At 36.8% G+C, this 25,757-nt stretch overlaps 1 protein-coding gene across 5 annotated transcripts in view; it reads left to right on the forward strand.

The window, feature by feature from the left end:
* LOC137299013 (uncharacterized) overlaps positions 1 to 25,757 on the forward strand; it is a 159,361-nt gene that overhangs the window by 26,027 nt on the left and 107,577 nt on the right. For all 5 annotated transcript variants that reach the window (XM_067831478.1, XM_067831479.1, XM_067831481.1 and 2 more), the window contains exon 2: positions 12,972 to 14,391. In XM_067831478.1, coding sequence (XP_067687579.1) covers positions 14,282 to 14,391 — 110 coding nt within the window. In that variant the 5' untranslated portion in view covers positions 12,972 to 14,281. The remainder of the gene's footprint in view (positions 1 to 12,971; positions 14,392 to 25,757) is intronic.

The raw sequence follows: 25,757 nt of genomic DNA on the forward strand, positions 1-25,757 counted from the left end.
CGTTCAGTGCTCAAGAGACATGTCATCAGTCAAAGACACAGCAACCTGATGTCCACTTTAAGGTTGTTTCTGTTAAGAGATGGTTTAGTTAGTCTTGAGGATAAAGCATTCAACTGTCATGACAGAAATCTGGGTTTGATTCCCCACATGGGTACAGTGCAGGAAGCAAATTTCTGGTGCCCCAGCTGTGATATTGTTGGAATATTGCTAAAAGTGGTGTAAACAATGCTCACTGTCTGCTGCTACACTATTTCACTGATTGGGATACTGAATTCTTCCAAGGGTGATTTCTTTCCATCCTTCATAATCTCATCCTTTCCTTGCAAAGATTGGTGGTGAGGTTTCATAGTGGTTAAGGTGTTAGCTCAACACGCTGAAGACCCGATGTTTTATTTTGCACATGGGTACAGTGTCTGAAGCCAGTATCTGGTGTCCCCCGCCATGATGTTGCTTTAATAATGCTAACAGTGGCTTAAAACTAAACTCAGTAATTCACTATATTCTTACAACCGTTGACCATATGCTGACAATAGTATTGAAGCAAAATAACAAATGCATCAGTTTAATACCTGTCATGGTGATGATGGGTGTAGCGTAGTGGTTCAAGTGTTCTCTCATCATACTGAAGACCAGGGTTCCATTCCCTATATGGGTACATTGTGTGAAGCCTATTCCTAGTATCCCGTGCTGTGATATTGCTCTAAAATTGATACAAGCGGCGTAAAAGTAACCTCACTTGCTTTGTATAAAGTGTGCTTCACAATATTTAAGACACAACATGGACACAGCTGCCATGCCAGTGGTTGGTTCAAATTTCTGACTGGCGTCAGAGTGTCAATTGCCTGGCTGGACAGTTATGAGCATCCATGCTTGGCTCCCTGGATGAAAGCCTCATCATGATAATAAGTGCCCCTTGATGTCAGGATGAGGCATGTCAACATGCAGTGTTATTTATGATATCAGGCATCAACGTGGACAGTACCTGTTGCTGTCACTGTGGCTTACTGTTGATCTGAATTTTGTTGTATCATTTCTTGTAAATGTTGTACCATTTTCTTAATTATAATAATTGCAAATTTTCAGGATCATAATAAATTTGGTGTTTCATCACTCAGATAATCCCATATTCCCTTGCAGATATGTCCCATATCAATACAGCCTGTGATACTTCATTTGTGCCAATTCTCCATGTTCCATGTGTTGGCTGACAAGATTCTTCAGTCTGTTGGTGCGTAATCCATATGGCTGTTCATTTTGGCTTGTCCTGATAGCATTACGCAATCAGATTTAGAATGTTTTCTGGTGAGCGGCGAGGTTATATTATCCAGAATATTTGTCACCCTGTGTTAATGCATGTCAGCTGATTGCTTGTCTCAGAAAATTGATGCTGCATTCAGACATAAACCACAGGTAGGTTCATCATAGCACTAAAACATATGATACCAGTTCATCAGCAGGCGTGCAGGTTCCATTGTTGCTGGGTTCCGATCCAAAATGATGATGCCATTGGTCTGTCAGCATCAAGCTCATGGCTTTCACAGAAATGGTAAATGTCAAATATCCACCTCATTTATGGTTTCCACAAACATTGCTCTCAGGTGATATATCTGCCATATTGTAATAAGTTATACTTTCAGCACAAATACAGTCAGACCTTGTATATCCGAACTTCAGATATCCGAATACCTCGGTTTCCAAAATTTTCAAGTTGCAATTTACCTCATATAACGGAATGTTTGGTTTCTGTGTCCGAACGGTCAATTTTGGTAACAAAACAGCAAAATATGTACAGATATGCCTTGTATATCCGAACACCTCATATATCAAAACATGAAGTCTGTCATGTCTACCACTTGTCAAAACATTGTGCTGGGTGCTAGTTAATTCATTTATAGTTAGAATATTTATCCCAGGGCATGTAGGTTAGTTAGAGAAGAAACAGTTAACATTTGACATTGAGTTGACAAGGTGTTTTGCATGCTAGTATGTTAAATAAAATACATGGTATGTTAAATAAAGATGTAATGTTTCACTGTTATTTTTAGTTGTTTTGCTTTCACGTGTAGCTGACCACCTAGGTCCTGATTCAGATATCTGAATGATTTGTTTATCTGAACAAAAGTTGTCTTCAACAAAAGTGTTTAGAAAATTCTCTGACTATACTCTCAGCTTTAAGTAAACAAGGAGTTATATGACTGATGAAAGCTCATGAAACCTGGCTTTGATGATAGGCGTTTTAGCTTCAGAAGTTACCAAGGCACTCTATGGCTGTCATCAGAAATAACTGGAGTGTGTAAGAACTGTAGCCACAGTTTATTAATTACGCCAGGCAGCATGACACATAACCTGATTGCACAATGATGTCTAGTGAAATGCCTCTTTAAGTAATGCTCCAACAAAATCTTTTGTTTTTATATGGATGAATGGAAACACAATGACACATGATACTCAGATACACTAAGGCTTGCACAGACATATTATACTGACAGATATTTGTAAGTTTTGAGAGTCAGTTTGATGCTTTTCAAGACTGTCTAACAGTATGATTGTGTAGGCAGATTTGTATGATTTGTGCAGGTTAAGGGAGGCACTACCTTTAACTAAAACAGAAATCAGTTTGGCACAAAAGTGTAGAGTATGTCCTTATTTGGATGCTCAGGAAAGAACCCCGTAAGAATCTCAGTCAGCAAAACCAACAAATTTTTCCTTTGCTTTGCCCATTGTCGTTGTAGTAAAAAATGAAATGAAAATGCAAAGTGATATTCCCATGTTCTGAAAATACATGTTGGTTGGTCTTGTCAGAGAAATGTGTTTAAATTTATTTGCCCTTGAATATTTCAACCTTGAAAAGGTCGAACGAAACGCTGAAATTCACAACCTTTCTTGTCCGAACGGAGTAATGTTATAACAACCAGCAGTTCATTTGTTCTCAAGCAGTTTTTTTTCACAAATGTCATCTTGTCTTGGGTCGAAAGGACCTCCATCTTGATGAATTTGTAATTTACGTGAGTTGTAATTTCAAGTGTTGTCATGCCACTGATCACTATCCTCATCAACTGGCACAGGAACTGTCTTTGAAATAGACGCAATGAATATGGAGGCTTCTTGGATTTTGGAACAATTTGCATCTTTTTCTGTTTTGTGCTGCCAGACCTTTGTGTTTGAGATTTGATTGAGATTAAAAGTGATCTTTGCATGGTGCATGTGAAATTTAGCCATGATTCTGGTCACTGAAGGGTATTTCATGTGATTGAAGGTCACGTTTGTCCGATAATCATAGGTCTTTTCTAAACTTTTCATTACTGCCTTGATTTACTCTGATCTTTCTAATTCAATAGTTTTGACAACAGATTTACAAATGGATTAGATTTATGGTCTTGAAGATTTTAAATTCACAGATCTAAAATGTTACTTTACTTTGTTGAAGTGTCTTGGATATTTTTTTCTAGGATTGTCATTTTCATTCTAGATTTGAAAAGAAAGAAATTGAACTGATGTGCTGTCTTTTGCACAAAGTGAACTCCTATTTGCTGCACAACTGCAACCCATCCATCTCCTTATGCTCTGACCCACCCCCCTAACTTACTTTATCTTGGTGGATGGAAGACAAAGACTATTAGCAGGGGAAGGCCATATTATTTTGGAATTCAGAATAATTTCATTTTTGTTCTGATTTATTCATGACAGGTTCGGAGTTTGTTTACTAAAGGCATAATATTTTTATATATTTCTGATGATTGTCTTGTCATGATCCGGTAAATCCACTGACATTTGATTATGAAGCAAAACTGATAAGATCTTGAATCTCTTTTTTTCTATGGAATGTTGCCAAACAGGACTTGAATACTAAAGTCAATCTGTTTGATTAATTGTGTTGTAGGTTTTCCGTGCTGTTCTGTCTGGTTCATTGTCTTGGGAGTTTGAGGAGCTTCTCTAGGGTCTATCTGGTCTTCACTCCAGGAACCTTTGAGGTTATTCTGCAACATTCTTCATAGCAACGCAGTTAAGTCCTTTCTGAAAACAGAGTACTTGCCTCATATTATTTTTAATGTTGAAACTTTAGTTCTTGTTACGTCTTTATTATTCACATGTTAAACATGCTTTGATAAAGTCTTGTGGTTGAAGCATTGGGTTGTCAGGCTGAAGACATGTGTTCGATTGGGTACAGTTTGAAGCCAGTCTCTGGTGTGTCCAGCCGTGATGTTGCTGTAATATTGCTAAAAGTGACAGTTAGGCTGGAACATTGCTATTTGTTAAGTGATACTCACTCATTCACTTACATGATGTAAAAACATATTCGTTCTCTCTTACTCATTCACTCACTCACTCACCCACCCATTCATGTGACATAAAAACTTGCTTGCTCTCTCACTCATTCACTCACTCACCTGCCCACTCACTCTCCCATTGACTCACTCACCCACCTGCTGGTGACATACTCAATGCTCTATTATTGTGAGGCTTAAAAAGAGAAATATCCATCAGATTTAATTTTCACATCCCATTTTCTCAAACGAGTTACGAGTCTGTGAAATCAGCTGTTATACGAAAGTTAACATGCAGGAATGTGTTCCATCATTAATGGCTGCAGTATAAATATACTGACAATCTATTTGCTATGATTTCGTACAGATGTCACATAACAAATATTGGTTATTTTTACGTCTAACAATATGCTTCTCTCCAATGGAAACAAATTACAGTTTATGAAGATGCTTTACTTGAGCATCAAGTGGCATGAGACCATACAACAGCTTTTACTGATCCCAACTCAAAATGCATTTGTTTTTTGTTTCTTTATGAAAATGATGTTAAGAGAAGTTAAAAATACCCAATTTTTTCATTAGCCTGAAGTTAATCTTTTTGGTAGTATGTATGTTTTGATGTTGTGATTGTTGCATTGTGGGACACTACATTGTATTTGATACTAATGGTTTCTGTCTGAAAAATTGATATTAAAGACCAGTGAGGATTCTGGTTAAAACTGATCTTCAGCAACCCATACTTGCCGTAAGAGGCAACTAATGGGATTGATGGTCAGACTCGCTGTACTTGGTTGACATGTGTCATAGTGTTCTAGTGTTCCAGTTGTGGAGATCAGTGGTCATGGTGTTGATCACTGCATTGTCTGGTCCAGACTCTATTATTCACATACGGCCAACATATGTCTGGAATATTGGTGAGTGTGACATAAAACTCACCCACACTGTCATTAAATTTTGACAAAGAAAATAGTTTTGAACAATTGACTGTTTGTTTAGACTGATCTTCCTGTTGCATTAACCATGAGTTAGGATATGTTTAATTATCCGCGAACAAAAGGTACGCATGGATAAAAAAAATCAGCTTTGCTTCAGCCATGGTTTTGAATGCACATGAACAGTTGTTTGAGAGAAATTCTGAAGGATTTAGACTGATAACCCTTTATCTATCCCAGAACACAATTTTTTTGTTAAAAAAGATCAGGCATCAAGTTTGTAAGACTTGGAATCCATGCTGCTCAATTCAAATGCAGTTCACTTGATCATTTGATGCTGGTTCTGAAGTGGTCTGCAAGTGCCATTTACCATTCCGTGTCACCACCGATCCCGTAGATAACTACAGGAAATTGACAACCAAATAGCTGGCGGCAGATTGGCTTGTTTGCTCAGCAGTTTGCAGGTCTGAGTATCAGCTCATGCCGAGGTGAGATTGAACAAGTTCACCAAGAACGAGTCTGACATTTTGTGATTGGATAATCTTTCAAATGTCATTGTGACAATTTCATAAGTTACTTGGATTTATTGGTTATCGGGAGATTGAAAACATTGGGATTATTACTCATTAACATTGTGTATTTTGTAATGGATATTGCTTTTGGTGGATTTATATTTTGTTAAAAGGTAATTAACATTTTTACCATTAAAAATGAATATGTCTTAGGAAACAATTTGTAAGCTTTTATCCAGGCTCACTGCCAATACTTTGTGCCACACGGCTGGAAACGGCCTTCAGTTTCAGCACTAGTCTTGAAAAGGCCCGAAGTTAGGGTTTGCTTTGAAAATGCTTTAAACTGATAAGTCTTGTAAGTCCTTGTGTTTTTTCCCAAACGAGACATAAATTTTGATTTCTGTTCATTTGCATTGTACAACATAAAACCTTGGTTGTGAATATCAGCAATCAAAAAACAGCATAATTCAACAAAATTTAAACATCATCCTGGACTTTTAATTGCTGACATAGGTTTTGCTTGAATTATCAAATGAATTGATTGACAAATTCATTTACCTAACATTTTGACCAGAAGTGCCTTGAAAACTTGTTCTTAAAAATCTTGAAACAGGCATACTGAGGGTAAATCTGAGTCAAATCATCATGCTGAAGACCCAGGTTTGATTCCCCAAGTGGGTATAATGTGTGAAGTCCATTTCTGGTGTCCCCTGCTGTGATATTGCTGCAATATTGCTAAAAGTGGGGTAAAACTATACTCACTTACTTTTAACTATCAGGACTGCCATTGCAGATGGTAAAAAGAAGGGATTCAATGATGTCAAGTGAACTTGATGATCTTTGCTTACTGAAGAGTACATGCTTTGGTTTGATTTTTAGAGTGTAATCATCGGCCATTGTCTGTTTTGAGATATAGTTATCTTCCATGCCAGGTATACCTACAGATTGCCTGGATTTTGTCTCAAATCTTTGATTTTAAACGTTTTATAATTTTATATATTTTTTGCAAAATCATTTTTTATGATGATGATGTGAGAACGTTATCATCCTCAAATCCTGAGTTTGGAAATACTTGCCTGTGGCTGTTTTTTCACATTTCATAAAGACATGAAATAATTTTATGGGAAATATGAAATATGTCAAATTAATTATATCTTATTATTCTGATATCTATGTCAATGTATACAGTAATAATTTGAAATTTGATACTTGGAAAATAACAGTTGTAATGATTTTGCTATGAACTATATGGCTGCACAGAATTACCAGTCGTCCATGTTAAGGACCAGCTATCGCACAGGACAGAACGGGAGACCTATTGCTGGTAAAATAGTATCAGCATCTAAAGAAGCCTCATAGGAACATCTCTTTAACTGTAACTTGTAAACTAGTACTTTGTCCTGAATAAATATGATTGTGATGGTTACAAATAGAATCATGTAAATTTAAAAGGAGCCCCAGTGAAAATTTGAAATATCTAGACTTGCTTCATTTAGGGCTTTAGCATTGCAGGGAGGGCTAAGCATGAGGGGAAATAATGTGGGACAGACCATATAATTTGCGTAAAGTGCATTTGATTAGAGAATATTTGAGCTGGAAATTTTGATCAATATGTTATCAGCAACCCCTACCTTCAGACAAGTATGACGCCAGAACAGTTTAGATTAAGTGAGGTGTCATATTTGGAGTCACATTGTGTAACACTGAAAATCAAAAATGAATATGGGACAAGCTGTTAACTTGAATCTAAAACATGAAATTTTTTCTTGTGAATGCAGAACATCTGTACAGCAAAATGGAGACAGCTGGTTATGATGAAGTTTCATTTCTGCGATTTGTATTCTGCATACACCAAACAGTGAGAGTTATTTCCACAAATACTGTAATAAACAACTTTTACAAGATTATGATGAACAGGAGAGTAGTTATTAATGCTAAGTCATTTTTACATACATTTTTCATTTAGTGAAAATACTGTGACATATACTATGTTTTTGTTTCTTGTTTCAGTTGTTTTATGCAAAGCTAAATCTCATTAGAACTCTCAGGCTTTTGTCTTTATTTCTGTCTTATCAAGGTGATAACAGAGGCAGGAGATTACTAACCATGAAATCATCAGTTGTTATTCAGAAAGTAAAGACTTTCTTCGGTATTTTACAATTACAATTTACAACCCATTGTTTAACCCATCTGAGATGGTTAATTGGGCAGATGTCAAACATATTGAAACTATTCTGTTGTTTTGTAATGTTCATGAGACTTTCAGGTCTGTAACATCAAATGAAATTAATTTGTTGTGTTAGGTTGGTTTTTGATTATATATTGAACTAAGTAAGTCAGGCTTCACTAATGTTTAGGCAATAATTTCTACAGCATGAAAATTTGTAAAATATCCCCGTCAAATTGTTTTATTTACATATACATTTGGAGAGGCGAATTCCGAAGCGCCATGTCGGTCATTACCATATATTTCGCCTTTGTGGAATATTGTAGGTCACAAGAGCAATCAGACTTTTGACAATATCACTTCAAATTTGAGAATTTCATGCTGTACAAAAGATACAATTATTTCCATCGTGTCTCTGAATGTATACCTGTATTGGAGCTTTGAATGACACTAGTATAAACCAACATCACGTGCCATCTCCACATGAGCTTGATCCCCACACAGTCACGTGTGGCTACAGTAGATAATGGTTTTCGTCACACTGTCAATGGCTTTATGAAGGCGGCATGAGGTTGTAACAATGTTGTTCAGTTTATTGCTTTATTTCATATTGATTAATGATAACACAAGGCAAATTGATGCTGAATGCAGACATGTTGCAAGTCGGTAGCTCAGTTTGACCAAATGATATGTAGGAAGTTGACACAGTTGTGAGGTACGTATTGAGTTGGTTAACAGTTTTTGTTTTTATGGGGTAATTAGTGAACCTGTTTGTTGCTAGACCTGGTCAGTTTTGTTTATTGGATTATTAATTTGGTTGCCTTGTGAGCATTGTATACGTTAACATATTGAGAGTTAGCCCAATGTGCCACATATCTGAGTTTGTACAATGTTTGAGTTAATTGATGTTTGTATTTATTGATATTATTATGTCACTGACCCATGGCACTGAATGTGTTTGTGACCTTGAATGACCATTTATTGGGTAGGTTATTGAAATATGACAGTGCATGTGATTTAACCGAATAATTTGTTTTAAATGAAACACATTGAAAGTCATGCCTCCATATGAGAAATGATATATCGGAAGTTGTTAATAGTTTTAGCAATAATGAGGTAATTGTTGAATCGGTTTATTGGAAGACCTGGTCAATTTTGCTAGTTAGATTAAATAATGTGGTTATTTTGTGAGCAGTGTATATGCTGACATTATGTTTTTATTGTATGCAACATATCTGGGTTTGGATTGTTATAGTGAGTGAGTGACTACCTTATTACGCCCCATTTACAGGGATTTCCATGAAAATTTACAGAATTTTCCATGAATCAGCAAAATTCTCAGTATTTGATCATGCTGGTGTCATTCATGATATATGTTATGGTGTTTCAATTAACAGAACCCCAGAGATGCCCAGAACATTTTCCTCTTTTTTCACTCCTACCTATTCTCATTATTGCATTTAGCATTGTTCCGGTAATATCACAGAGGGCGACATCTGCATTGTACCCTTATGGGACTGCAAACCAGGGTGACGGGTGACAAGCGAACACTTTAACCACTAGACTGACACCACCATCCATGTATTATTTGAATGTATTGATGGTGTCACTGACCCACTGCCGAGTCACTGAATGTTTTCATGATCATCATTTATTGGGTAGGTTATTAAAACCTTCATGTCTATACGGATTTAATTACAAAATTTCTTTTAAAATAAACATGTTGAAGTAAATTGGAAATGAAAGTTATATTTTTTTTGTTTTCATAACAGTTTTTTTCAGGATCACAGAAAATCAAATACTAGCCTTTCATCAAAATCTGAAAATACTAGTAAGATTAGGATTCATTGTCTGAAACAAACTCTTCTTACTTTTGACCCATTATTCACATAACGCATGGTTTAAACTGCATTTGCTTTTATTTCCTTTTGTAAAAATAACATTTTTAATGTTCATCAAAGATTATCACTGGACACGATATTTAGTGGTTGATGTGGAAATATGATGACACAGTTGATGTGACAGAAATAATCATGCCATGTATTTAGGTGGTTGGTGACTGTGAGTAGATTTGTATGTTTCCTTGCATGCGAGTTAATCTTGTTAATGCCCAATATAACACCTATTTGAAGTACAAACAATCCCTACTTCAATACTTACATCCTTGCATTCTTGTCATTGAGCCTTTTACAAAATTTTACAATTTTATGAAGAGGGCACTAAACACAATTTTGTTGCTGTAAATTTTTTTGGGGGAAGCAGCAATTCCTTATTTGAAAAGAATAAATTAGTTATGTTTTAGTTTCTTCCAACGTCTTCAGTTTTCGTTACTTCAAATATATCAATTTGACTGTAATATTGATACATTTATAACTGTCACTGATGTTTTTTAAGGGCTGGTAATTCTTTAGGATGGATGCATCTTAGGAAGTAATTGTTGCAAAAATTATCTTAAATGTCCACCCAATCATGCGTGATTGGTAGGAGTGTTGGTGACAATACCTGTAAAGTGTACCTGTCCATTCTCTACCCACTTACGCATCATTTGGTGTCTGACTCTGTTGAATGGCAGGTAGGTGGTGTACTGTGGTACTGAAGAATTGTGTGTCCCCCACTGTGATATTGCTGGGATATTGCTGGGATATTGCTGATATATTTGCTAAAAGCAGCATAAAGCCATTCTCACTCACTAACTGTTAAATGCACAAGTGAAGCAGCAATAATTATACTCTCATTCTGTTGTCCCAGAATGGATATCATCGCAGCTTTTATAAGTCTAGCAACGACAATATAAGTCTTGGAAAGGGTTTGACGATGACTTTTACATGTAAATCATGGCAGACAGGCATGCTGGTGAAGAGCGAAGTGTTTTCTTCAGTTCACTCAGTATGAGAACATGTTGACAAGGAAGGTTACTCTGGTCGTACCAAATAATGAATGGTTGATGATTATTCAGGGAGCAGTTATCGATGACCGACATCACCCTAACATTTCTATGTTCTAATTATGTGACGCCAATGAATTTGCTCTGGCAGCATGAAAACGTTATTCTGTTATTATTTTCACCACCAGTAGTTTGCTTTGAAACCTGCTGTGAAATTGTTTCTGATGGAAATTCATGTGAACTATGTGTTATGTCATCATTCATTTTAGATTTTTACAGTTTGACCAATTTTTATTGCTTTGTCAAGAATGTTTTATTGCTTTGTCAAGAATGTTCAGAGATTGAACGAATGATGATGCAGTGTATTGTGAACTTAAAAATGCTTATAAAATTGTCACCTCCTTTTCCCATTTTCAGAGCTTTCATTTCAAGTGTAAGTCTGATTTGATTTTATAACATGGCTGTCATGACGGCCATATTGAAAATGTCAGTTGCGCAGTACTATTATCAATTTCAAACATTAATGACGTTCTTGCAGCTTTCAGTCATCAAGACAGTGGGACAATTTTATTTTTATAAGTATTGGTAATATGTATTATGAAATAATGATTGAATGCATGTATGCCAGAATAATTCAGGAAGCTAACCCACAAAGATCCAGGTTAGACAGATCTTCAGTAACCCATGCTTGTTGTAAGAGGCAACTTAAATGGAATCTGGTGGTCAGACTCGCTAACATTGTTGACACATGTCATTGTATTCCAGTTGCATAGACTGATGCTCTGCTGTTGATCACTGAATTGTCTGGTCTAGACTCAATTACGTAAAGACCACCGCCATATAGAGGAAATATTGCTGAGAGGGGTGTAAAACAAAACTTACTCAAAGGAGCAACAGAGCCTGTGACTCCATTTTTTACCATTGCAATACAATGGACTGTTTTTGAACCAACATCCCTCTGGTCTGGTTTGCAATGTCGGTTTAGGAGTTTGGAGAAATTCTTAACATGCACTTAACATGTGATTTCAACAATCTGGGAATCCATTATTCAAGTAATTATCTTTTTGATCAGCATTTAAGAAGTTTGTGAGGGATTAGCAAATATTGAACAGATAATCCAATTATGCCTTGGAGGTTTCCTCTCATATAGGTGTTGATTGCAAAAAAACACCATGTTTTGGCTAATGCGATCTCTTGTGAAATTAGAACGTCAGGTTTAGAGAGTCAGTTTGCTCTATAAATATGTTTGGTGACTGGATTTGAGTGTCAGACTTTGGAATAGAGGGATGTTACATTATTGAGAGTTTCTTGTGTGATGTTATATAGGGCCAAATTTGGGACTGCAAACATATCAGTTTACAGGGAATGTGGCTTTAGAGAGTTGTCAGTCCACTGTATATGTTTTTGTGTTTCTAGATAAAAGAGAAACGTGTGTTTCAGTGCTCCTCCCAGTGTTCTGGAGTATATGGACACCTATAATCATCCATATGCATACAGCCCCGCACCAATCAATCTAGATGTTAAATGTCTTCTTCTAGAATGAATCTAAAGATTCACAACAAATGGCACGCTTAACCAATGTGAATCTTTAATTATAGTTTGATCTGATAATGGACCTTGGTGTGTCAATGTCATCCCTTGAGTCATGACTTTAACATCTATAAACGCCTACAAACTACAAAACTCTGTACCTTCCCTCAACACACAATCATATAACTGTAATCATGTCTAAAGTAGAGTTGATTCAGCTTATTCACACACTGATGTAAATGTATTTGTCATCAGGTTCAAATCTCCATCAAGCTGATGCATTAAATGCTCACATGGTGTTAATCTAGACTGTGTTACATAAACTTACAGTAGCTGAAAGAAGTTGTAAGGACGACATGAAGCCCCCAGTCATGCTTGTGGAAATGTACTTTATGGATGTCATTGGCTTAAATACAAGCTGTAGGCACTAAAAGGCATGATTTCCTCCAAATTATGTAAGAGTTGCTGAAATAGAAAGATGCTGGATTATGTTGGAGATGTAAAGAGCAGATCACCATTCATATAAGCAACAGGTACTAAAAGGCATGGTTTCTTCCGTATTATGTAAGAGTTGCTAAGACAGAAAGACGTTACGCCTGAGATGTCAAGAGCAGATCATTATTCATATGTTCACTCATTGACCATAATTGTTCACTAATTCTTGCTTGTTTGTGTCCCCAGGCCTCGTCCACTGCAGTGTGTCTTTGGGCTATTGACACCAGCTGACTTGCTGAGGGAAATGTACAAGCTTCACATGCAACCGAGAGACTGGCAATCTTGCTATTGTGTTGGAGGACGATTATTGTAACCACCGCGTTCAACTAGAGAGGAGAGCTAAACCTGTCTATTCTCTTGTGAGTCAAATGCATACGATGTGTGGAAGAGGAGGTAACAACATTTACCCTTGTAGATTTCATGTGAAGTCCTTTGGGGCAATTACCCATTTAGGATCATCAATTTTGATGCAGCATTGATAGATGCAGGAGATGTTGAAGATCTTCTTATGGAATATTTACTCATTTCATCCGTGACATGTTGAATGTGCGTCAGTTTCGACTTTCGATTGAAATGTATGTAAATGGATTGCAATACGCTATTGACACTGCATTGAGGAGATATTGATGACTGTTGCATGTGAATAGAATATTTGTCTATGTATTGATGGTTTTCATTTCGAGTCTATGGAAGTGAACGGGGAAGCGTTTGTTGATGTAACCACAGATAACCATTGGATAACTGGAGAGGCTTGTCTTGACAGCAGTGAAATTGACAAGCTAACATTGTGAATGCTTGGATCATAATATTTACAAGGCAAAGGACTTTTTGTTGTAGACTTCATGTCTACCAAATGTATTGACAGCATCTCTCTAATCATGTACTGGAGCATATTTCAGTGGTGATTCTACTGGAGTGCAAATTTGAACATATTTCAACAGTGTTTCAACAGGAGCGTAAATTTCAACAGAGGAATTCAACTAGAGTGAATACTAACAGCTTCTATCCGAACATATTTCAACAGTGTTACTACTTGAGCATAAACTTTAACAGAGCACTTCAACTTGAATAAATCCTAAAATCTTCTACCAGAATATATTTCAACAGTGTTTATACCAGAACATATTTCAACAGTGTTTATGCCAGAACATATTTGAGTAGTGCTTCTATCACAACATATTTCAACAGTGTTTCTAGCAGAACATATTTCAACAGTGTTTCTATCAGAACATATTTCAACAGTGTTCAAACTCTTGTTTACTTTCAGTAATGTTAGAAAAACAAGGAGTGTGATGAACAGTTTACATTTGTGTGTGGCTGAAATCAACATCACCTGTCAGTAATCCATGCCCTGACATCAGTATTGCTTTTCATGTTGGCTGAAATCTACATCAGTCACATCTGGAGGCTCCCCTGACAAATTAAGGTGTAAGATCATATGATCTAAAGGATAACTTCTTCTTCTATTTGTATCGTCGCAGTGTAGCAAATTCACAATGGGACGGAAGGTTAACTTAACACATCTTTCTCAGGAAGAATGTGAACAAGTGTTGCAAGTGATCCAGAAGGATTTTGAATTACGACAGAAAGAGAAGGAAAGATTAAGGTAAGGGAATGAGTTGTCAAGTGTGTTATCAACAGCTGTGTTACCAACAGGTGTGTTATCAACAGCTGTGTTATCAACGAGTGATAGGAAGCTTTTTAAGTGTTTTATTTACAGCGGACACATTGTGTCATGCCTTGTTAATTGGTGTAAGTGGTAACATATATATGTGATTGTCTTTGTAAGTTTGTGTTTGAAAATGTCATGTTTGAAGTTGGCAATATGGCTACATATGGTTTTGTGAGGCTTGTGGATATATGTGATTATTACATGGCTACATGTGGTTGTGTGAGGCTTGTGGACATATGTGATTATTACATGGCTACATGTGGTTGTGTGAGGCTTGTTATATAGTATGGTCGACGCCTCGTCTGTCCGTCTGTAATCATTTTGTTGCCGGAGCATAACTCAGAAACCATTCAGTATTTTTAGACCAAACTTGATAGATATAGTATTCTCAGCCTATGGTTGTGCCTTTTGCTATTTACAGATTTTTTTACATTTACCTTTTTTTTGTTTTTCCATGGAACATTTTGGTGTTAGTCTTATGGTGGGGTGGGCTTCGTTTCTGGAGCAGAACTCAAAAAACGTTCAATATTTTTCTGCAAAACTTGGTAGATATATCAATCTGAACCTCAAGGGGTGCCTTTTGCTATGTATAGGGTTTTGTGATTTATTATTTTCTCGTTTTCCATGGAAACGTTTCAGACATAGTCTCAGAAGTGAGAGGTGTGTTTTGTTTCTGGAGCAGAACTCAAAAACCATTCAATATTTTTCTGCAAAACTTGGTAGATATATCAGTCAGAACCTGAAGTGGTGCCTTTTGCTATGTACAGGTTTTCGTGATTTATTTTTTTCTCGGTTTCCATGGAAATGTTTCGGACCTAGTCTGAAAAGTGAGACGTGTGTTTTGTTTCCGGAGCAGAACTCAAAAACTTGTTAATATCTGTCCGTGAAACTTGGCAGATGTGTGTTGCAGACCCCAAAGTGGTGCCTTTTGCTCTCTACAGGTTTTTGTGATTTATTATTTTCTTGATTTCCATGTAAATGTTTCAGACTTAGTCTGAAAAGTGAGACGTGTGTTTCGTTTGCAGAGCAGAACGCAAAATCTTCTTAATATCTGTCCGTGAAACTTGGTAGATGTGTGTGGCAGACCCCAAAGTGGTGCCTTTTGGTTTTTAAAGGTTTTTGTGATTTATTATTTTCTTGGTTTCCATGGAAATGTTCAGACTTAGTCTCAAAATGGAGGGGTGGGCTTCATTCCCGAGCACAACTCGAAAACCATTTCATATCTTTCAACAGATTTTGGCAGATATGTGAGACAGATCTTGAAATTGTGACTTTGCTGGTTACAGATATATGGCTTTTATAATTTCCATGAATTCCATGGAAACAATTCAAACTTAGTCCAAAAAAACCAATAAGTAACTCTCAGATTGTTTGTCCTTTCAAACATGTGGAGGACGGGAGGATATGTCATCTTCTGATGACTCTTGTGGATATATGTGATTATTACTGGCTACATGTGGTTGTGTGAGACTTGTGGATATATGTGATTATTACATGGCTACATGTGGTTGTGTGAGGCTTATGGATATATGTGATTATTACATGGCTACATGTGGTTGTGTGAGGCTTGTGGATATATGTGATTATTAGTGTCTACATGTGGTTGTGTGAGGCTTGTGGATGTATGTGATTATTATTGTCTACATGTGGTTGTGTGAGGCTTGTGGATATATGTGATTATTAGTGTCTACATGTGGTTGTGTGAGGCATGTGGATATATGTGATTATTAGTGTCTACATGTGGTTGTGTGAGGCTTGTGGATATATGTGATTATTACTAGCTATGTGTGGTTGTGTGAGAGTTGTGGATATATGTGATTATTAGTGTCTACATGTGGTTGTGTGAGAGTTGTGGATATATGTGATTATTAGTGTCTACATGTGGTTGTGTGAGGCTTGTGGATATATGTGATTATTACTAGCTATGTGTGGTTGTGTGAGAGTTGTGGATATATGTGATTATTACTAGCTATGTGTGGTTGTGTGAGAGTTGTGGATATATGTGATTATTACTAGCTATGTGTGGTTGTGTGAGAGTTGTGGATATATGTGATTATTACTAGCTATGTGTGGTTGTGTGAGAGTTGTGGATATATGTGATTATTACTAGCTATGTGTGGTTGTGTGAGAGTTGTGGATATATGTGATTATTACTAGCTACGTGTGGTTGTGTGAGAGTTGTGGATATATGTGATTATTACTAGCTATGTGTGGTTGTGTGAGAGTTGTGGATATATGTGATTATTACTAGCTATGTGTGGTTGTGTGAGAGTTGTGGATATATGTGATTATTACTAGCTATGTGTGGTTGTGTGAGAGTTGTGGATATATGTGATTATTACTAGCTACGTGTGGTTGTGTGAGAGTTGTGGATATATGTGATTATTACTAGCTATGTGTGGTTGTGTGAGAGTTGTGGATATATGTGATTATTACTAGCTACGTGTGGTTGTGTGAGAGTTGTGGATATATGTGATTATTACTAGCTATGTGTGGTTGTGTTAGAGTTGTGGATATATGTGATTATTACTAGCTACGTGTGGTTGTGTGAGAGTTGTGGATATATGTGATTATTACTAGCTACGTGTGGTTGTGTGAGAGTTGTGGATATATGTGATTATTACTAGCTACGTGTGGTTGTGTGAGAGTTGTGGATATATGTGATTATTACTAGCTATGTGTGGTTGTGTGAGAGTTGTGGATATATGTGATTATTACTAGCTACGTGTGGTTGTGTGAGAGTTGTGGATATATGTGATTATTACTAGCTACGTGTGGTTGTGTGAGAGTTGTGGATATATGTGATTATTACTAGCTATGTGTGGTTGTGTGAGAGTTGTGGATATATGTGATTATTACTAGCTATGTGTGGTTGTGTGAGAGTTGTGGATATATGAGGGTTGTACACAGTCATGGTTGTTAGTAATCTACACAGACATGTTTGTAACTGATGGTGTATGTTTGAACATGGCTATGTATGGTTGTATGTGATTGTTGGACAGTTGTACATTGATTTAGATGTATATGTTTGTGGTTGTATTTTGTTGTATAAGGGTTGTACTCATTCACATTCAGTTTGCTTTTATAAGAACTGTACACAATGGTGGTTATATATGACTGTACATGTATCCAGTTATGGTTGTTTGTGGTTGTATGAAGGATGTTTATAGTTGTGATTGTTCATGGTTGTATGTGTGGTTCTGTGTGGTTGTACTCACATTTTACAACCAGAGAGCGGATGGTTGCAGGTTCAATCCCCTGTCATGTTATACCAAAAGACATAAAAATATGGTACTTGTTGGTCCCTGCCTGGTGCTTCGCATTGCTTGGAAACAAGGACCAATCAGCTCAGATTCAGTATAATGTGTCTGAGTGGAGTATTCATGCTCAATTGCAGCATGGCATCTCAGTGAGCTAGTGGTATGAAACCAGCTGAATTCTGGGGTAGTTCAAGCATCAATACATACACATGCATGCACATCATCACATGAGCGAAATATTCTGAAGTGCGACTTTAAGCCCCATTTCACCTCACGCCTCACTCTTTACTACAAGTCCTTCTCATGTCTTCCATGTCTTGAGGGCAGAATGTTGTAAGCAGATGCAAGATGCCTCTGACAGGCTCATTATAACCAAAATGGTTACATTATCCATCTGGGCTTCACTGCATACAGTCATATCTCAGAGTGTATGTACAATCTGTACATGATCTGTAGATAGTCTGCCTCCTGTCCAAGAATGATATGATATCAGATCTGGGCACAGACTCAGAGCATTTATGTCAGAGAAGATCTCCTTGTCTGCATCATCTGCAGAATGCATCAATTCCACCAGGGAAACTTTGGCCTCAGGGAGGCCAAATGTCCAAGCAGGTTAATGCTTTCTCCATTGCTTGAACATAGTCTGTCCATCATCTAACAATTAATATCTGTTGTCTTGACTCTGAAATACTGAAAGGGACAAAGAGGAAAACTTGCAGAGTGTCCAGAATATGACTAAGTCATTTGGTCATTCCACTTTGAACAGTAGTTTTAGGAATCGGAAACCAAATCACTATTGATTGTAGACTTGTGAATGATTTTTTATTATAATTGAAATAGACAAATTTGAATTTAATCACCAATTTTAAGGGTTTTTCACTAGTATGTTTCTAACTAATGTTTATTATAACTAAAAATGTCATGTATTCAAATGCAAGCATTCAAGAAAGAAACTGGAATTGTAATTAAACAATAAAAGTGGTTCAGATGTTACAATTGTCTTAGCTTTATGCAGTTGAGCACATGTGTGTGAATATTCGTCAAATTTAATGGTTAGTTTTGGACATTCAAGCATGTTATACAAAAACAACAAAATTCAAATTAATCAAAAATGTGTTTTTCACAATTCATAATAATCATTGGAACCCCACTATTTAACAGTGCTTCAGTTGTTTCACTGTGTCTTAATATGATGTTAGAGAAGAAAGGTAGAGTGGTACAGTACTTTTATGTTTGCCAGTACTATCGATAAGATCATTCCTATTGAAGAAAATCGTTAATTTCTTGAAAACTGAGGATTTTAGGATATATATTATTTAATCTAACCTTGAAAGTAACAATAACAGGATATCAGCACTTAATTTTGCTAGACATTCGTGTTAACTGTTTTATGTCACTCAAACAGAAGTATATTTTATGGTTGTGTTTTCATGAGACGAGGAAATGCCATGTCATAATTGACTAACTGACCTTTGTTTACCAAATGCTTAATAGTCAGGGATTATTTTTTAACTGAAGGCTTAGCAAATGATTTCATGGAACTTTTACATGCAAATTTCATGATCCTGAACATTGTTCTTTGTTCAGTGAAGAATATCAAACGCTTGTGTTGCATTTTTGCTCTGAATGATGTCACAATGATGTTGAAATTTAGTTTTACATATTTTGTAGTCAATGATATAATATGCATTCAGTAGAATTCTTGTTGACAAATTGATCAAAAAGAATTGATGTATATGTTTTTTAGCCTGTATAGAGTTTATTTTGTTTCTCTAATGGAATTAAGGTTATTTTTTCAGTATTTTCTCACAAATATGATTTTAACTAAAAAAAGCATCTGGTCTAACATGTTTTGAGCAAACTTCTTTGAGAGCTGATTTAGAAGTTGGAGCCAGTAAGGAAGGGTAACAATGTGTGAATGAACAACTTTATTGCAGAGTGACATTTTTATGTAGGTTGTAAAACATGCTCAATTATAGTGTTGAACCTACACCAAAGCATCTCTCTCAGCCATAAAGACGTTGCTCATCCATGTATTGTTATCCTTCCATATTTGTAGTCGATCTTTATTTGTAAAGTTGTATTGAGACAAAAAATGTCTAAAATTTGAAGGTTCATGTCCTGAGCTACCACCAGACCGTAAGAATCCAGTTTATGGTGACCTGATCAGTAAAGCTGTCTTCTACAGCCCTGGAGTCATGAACTACATTCAAGCATAATGGGTTGTGTCCAACAGCAAATGAATGGAGGATTGTATCCACTGATGTGTAACAGTTATTGGTGTTCAGCAGGTATTCTGGTCAAGGAAGGGGTGTCACATTGTGTTTTGTGCACTGAGCTGTGACCAGCCTCCTCAGATTTGGGGAATTCTTTGTGTTAATGGTCAGTTGAACCCTCTGTCATGATAAGAAGAAACTGGACACTTGAAGCTTTGATGAAAAGCAAAGGATGTGAATAACTTAATGTCCAAATCTTTTGATCTGTTTCTTTTCGTTTTTATCAAAGGAAATGGTTTTGGAGCTCTTCAGAAATTGTCGAGACTGGTCACCTGCTTACTTGAGTATTTTATGAGATTTATGGGTTAACGCTGTGATTAAATCATATGCTCATTGCCCAGGTTCAATTCACACCATGGGTTTGTGGTGTGGTGGTCATTTCTGGCATCTTGTGCTGGGATATTTAAGGAATGTTTCCAGAATTTACATGAAACTTTCACTCTATTTTCTTATTTTACATACATATTCAGTATAACAAATAGTTTTTCCATTGCTGTGTTCTATTGAAAATGCACTTTTCCTTGGGTGTGTTATTTGCTTGATTTCTGTTTAGTGTTTTTTACGTAAATAGTGTATTGAGAACTTAGTGTATTGAGACATTAGGTTTTTTAAGTGCAAGAGAGAGGAAAATGGCCAACTTTGAGATTATCTGCAAATTGTTTTACCTTTATTTTACATTGATTGATAAATAATTATCAACATATAATCAAGATGTGATCAAGATTACAGACATGTGAAGGTATGGTTTATAAATAAAATAAATCCCATGCTTGTTGTAAGAGGTTATTAACACCAGGATTCGGTGGTCTTGCTCTCTTACTATTGCAAACTATTCTTAATAAGATAGTGTTGGCAACTATTCCAATACTATTCTGGTAGTGTTGTCTACAGTCACGTCTCGTTAATCTGACCTCCGTTTATCTGACAGTCGGCATTATCTGATGTTTTTGTTGGTAACAAATTGAATAAACATGATTTAGTCACATTTATTTAGTTCGACATCCTCGTTAATCTGACAATTTGCTGTGCAAAAGAAGATGTCAGATTAACGAGACTTGGCTGTACAGTTGCAATACTACTCTGGTAGTGTTATCTACTATTCCAATGCAATTCTGGTAGTGTTGGCAACTACTGCAGTACTATTCTGGTAGTGTTGGCAACTATTGCAGTACAATTCTGGTAGTGTTGGCAACTACTGCAATACTATTATGGTAGTGTTGTCTACTATTCCAATGCAGTTCTGGTAGTGTTGGCAACTACTGCAGTACTATTCTGGTAGTGTTCGCAACTACTGCAGTACTATTCTGGTAGTGTTTGCAACTACTGCAGTACTTTTCTGGTAGTGTTTGCAACTACTGCAGTACTTTTTTGGTAGTGTTGGCTGTGAACTACGGCAGTACTTTTCTGGTAGTGTTGGCAACTACGGCAGTACTTTTCTGGTAGTGTTGGCAACTACGGCAGTACTATTCTGGTAGTGTTGGCAACCACTGCAATACTATTATGGTAGTGCTATCTACTATTCCAATGCAATTCTGGTAGTGTTGGCAACTACTGCAGTACTATTCTGGTAGTGTTGGCAACTACTGCAGTACTATTCTGGTAGTGTTGGCTACTACTGCTGTACTATTCTGGTAGTGTTGGCAACTATTGCAGTACTATTCTGGTAGTGTTGGCAACTACTGCAGTACTTTTATGGTAGTGTTTGCAATTACTGCAGTACTTTTCTGGTAGTGTTGGCAACTACTGCTGTACTATTCCGGTAGTGCTGGCAACTATTGCAGTAGAATTCTGGTAGTGTTGGCAACTATGGCAGTACTATTCTGGTAGTGTTGGCAACTACTGCAATACGATTCTTGGAGTGTTATCTACTATGCCAGTGCAATTCTGGTAATGTTAGCAACTACTGCAATACTATTCTGGTAGTGAGGTCTACTATTCCAAATCAGATCTGTGAAGGTCTGGGGTAGAATAGGCCTCCAGCAACCCATGCTTGCCATAAACAGCGACTATGCTTGCTGTACGAGGTGACTTACATGACTGGGTGGTCAGGCTCGCTGACTTGGTTGACACATGTCATTGGTTTCCAATTGGCAGGTAGATGCTCATGCTGTTGATCACTGGATTGTCAGGCCAGACTCTATTATTTATTGACTGCCGCCATATAGCTGGAATATTGCTGAGTGCAGCGTGAAACTCGACTCACTACTGTTCCACAACAATTCTGATAGATGTTAACAACTATTTCAATACTATTCTGGTAGTGTTGGCAACTATTTCAAAACTATTCTGGTAGTGTTGGCAACTATTTCAAAACTATTCTGGTAGTGTTGGCAACTATTTCATTACTATTCTGGTAGTGTTGGCAACTATTTCAATACTATTCTGGTAGTGTTGGCAACTATTTCAAAACTATTTTGATAATGATGTCTTTTAGTGGCATTTAGAAGTTGTTATAGACGACAAGAAATGATAAGTCAGCTCAGCTCACCTGATAAAGAGATCTGGAATGACCCCAAAATGTTGGGTTGAAAAGATTTAATGAAGATTTAATCCATAAATTATCCTGGTATTCTGATAATGTTGGTAACTATTGCAAAACTATTTTGGTAGTGTTTGCTGCTCTTGTGCAAAGGTGAAAATAACCACAGCACTTGTCCTTATCAGTAAACAAAGTGAGATCACATTCAGTATAGGCCATTACAGTACTGCAGATCTAAAAGTAAATGACACCAAGTATAAATATACATTTCAGTGCCATAGACCAGGCTCTATCTGCTATTTCATTAGGAAGTCCTGGGAAAAAAGGGAAGAGAAAGTCTCAGTTGTCCCAGATAATATACAGTGTGTTAATGTTGTGCTGTTTTGTGTGGAAGTGTCCCTGCTCAGCAAGCAGAGTGGTGTTATTATCATGTGTATGTCATGAGTAATAGGTGCTCAGTGGTGTCTGACACACCAGGGTGCTGGTAAAATGCGCTCTTGCTGATTGAGATGATGCAGAGTTTGATGTTAACCATTACATTTGCTTAACACCCAGTCTGCTAAGCAGGAGAGAGAAGAGTGATGATGATGAAGGTGATGAGGGTGATGAGGACGTCGATGATGTTAATGGTGATGATGACAGTGGGGATGGTTAAGAAGAGGTCAATTATGATGTTGATGTTGATGATGATGATAAGGATGATGAGGTGGATGAAGGTGATGTGATGATTAGACTGAGGATGATGATGATATTTAGGATAGTAATGATGATAGTGATGAAGGCACTGTTGATGATGATGATGATGATAATGGTGATGATGATGAAGCAGAAGCTTGTGATGTGATGGTGATGATGACAGTGGGTGATGATTAACTTGCCATGTTATGAAGGCAGTGTATCATGATGATAAAGATGATGAAGGTGATGTGATGGTGATGAGACTGGGGATGGTGACATTCAGAATGACGAGAGTAATGATGATGATGAGGAGGAAGAGGAGGATTGTTATTTTTATGTCAACATTATGTGACCAAATGGATTCAGTATGAGTAATTTCAACTGTTGCATAACAAATATACAAATATTCCACATAATTCAACAACCTACTCGTACAAACATTAATTACACTTTCTTTTCATTGGAAGTCACAATGTATATGTCACTTGTCACAAGGTCAGCTAGTACAAGTAGCAAGATAAGGAATTTCATGACAGTGATGACAGTTCAGTTCATGACACAGTGTATAGCACGGCATACATGACCTTCTCTAGGAAGTTGATACAAACATCTGTCGACATGTTGCTTCAAACTGGCATCATGTTATGCATGGTAACTGCTCAGTGGTGTGTGAAATTCCAAATGTCAATACCATATACATCAGACATGGCACCTTCTGTGGGATCTGACTCTATCATCAAATAACAGGTTTCGGCACTTTTGTACATGTTGGGGACAAAACACATTTACCTCAGGCCCTGATTTTGGATGTTTACATGGAATACATGTGTCTTTGATAAAAGCTGTATAGACTTGATGTCATGACATGAAAGTCAGTTTTGTGCATGTTTAAGGCCTTCCTGACCCACAATGAGGTGAATTGAAGAATTTAAGTGACTTTAACAATATTTTGGCAATACTGTTTTTTTCCAGAAATTTAAAGGAATAAGCACTTGTAGGATGAAACTTTGCTGACCTCTCATAAAATTGGCAAAGTTGTTATTGTCACTCAGGTGTTATATTGGCATACACATGGCCTCACATTGGCACTATGATTTAATATTGGCGCCAAGATCTGCAAATGGTACATAAAAAATGTTCTGAAGTATTGGTACCATGGTCTAATATTGGCACTATGATCTTATATTGACATTGTGGCCTGTTGTTGAAACCATGATTTGATACTGTGGCTCATTGTTAGCTCTATGGGCAGATGTCATCAATTTTTGTTTAATACTGGCAGTATGGCATGTGCCAGCGTAGTTGTGCCTTGATAAATACGTCATGTTTTCATGAGTAGTCTTTCCCAAAACAATTTTCTCACAGCAATGTTTGTTAATTTCTCCGTATCAAATGTGAGATGTTAACAGGAGTGAACAAGTATGGTTTTACAATGCTTTTAGGAATATTTCCACAATATCATGGGAACTAGAAATAGGCTTCACTTATTGTATCCTTGTGGGGAATCAAACCTGGACCCTTGGTGTGATAGGCAAATGCCGTCACCGCTGGGCTACCCAACCACAGATGTTAACAGGTATTGTGTAAATCATGAGTTATGGCAAGTTACAATGACACATTCATGCCAAGCACAAGAGTTGAGGTTGCAGCAATATCGATATTGGTTGAGGTATGACCATCAATAAAGGAATGTTTGTTGAAGATAACATTGTAATTTGTAGCCATGGAGATAACATTGGCAAGCGTGGAGTGTAAACAAGCAGAAAATATAATTCGGAATTGTTTGGAAAAAAAATTGTGAGAGCATGTATGCCCATTGGAAACCTTTGTGTTGTCTGATACATGTTGAAAAAATTTTGGAAATTTTTTTTAATGTCTTCACTTTACTCAGCATAAATTTTATGTTTTGTATGGATGCCTTTATTTTGTTGACACTAGTATTCCTTTTAGGACAGGCATAGTAATAGACTGTAAAAGAAATATGAGAATGCATTTAAGATACCTGAATCAAATTAATTCCAGTTTATTTTAACTTAAAAGTAGTCTAGATCAGGTTCTATCCTGATGTCTTTTCGGGTTTCTTTGGATGTCTTTGTTTCGGGTCATAGCTTCAACTGTCAGTTCACCTTATGAAGATTTATCCTTAAGATCATCGTAAGGTTCTGTCCTGTTTTATCTGTTGTCTGTTTTTAATGAACAGTGAATGAATGAATGACCAAATATGTACAATGTATGGCAGCAGACGTGAGATAGATCAAGTTTGTCCAGGCTAATTGATGTGAAAGGCTTAAGCAGAAAATGCTTTATTTTGGAGAAGGTTTAGTGACTATAAGAAACTTAGATTCACACAGGAATTGTGAAAATTTTCAGAACTTTTATTTAAAATGTCTGCCATTCTTGTATGACTAGGAGTGAATGAGTGAGTTTGGTTTTAATGTCAGTTCCAACAATATTCCAGTTATGTCATGTCATGTCAGCTTGATGTGTGATGGAACCGATGCCAGTCTGAGACATATTGGAGAAGACATTGGTATGGTGCTGGCAAACCATGAAACAGAACTGGAGAACTAGAACTTGAACTTGTGGTGTGCTGAGGCAGACAACCTT

This window comes from Haliotis asinina, chromosome 10 (assembly GCF_037392515.1).
Source record: "Haliotis asinina isolate JCU_RB_2024 chromosome 10, JCU_Hal_asi_v2, whole genome shotgun sequence".
NCBI classification, from domain to species: Eukaryota; Metazoa; Mollusca; class Gastropoda; order Lepetellida; family Haliotidae; genus Haliotis; species Haliotis asinina.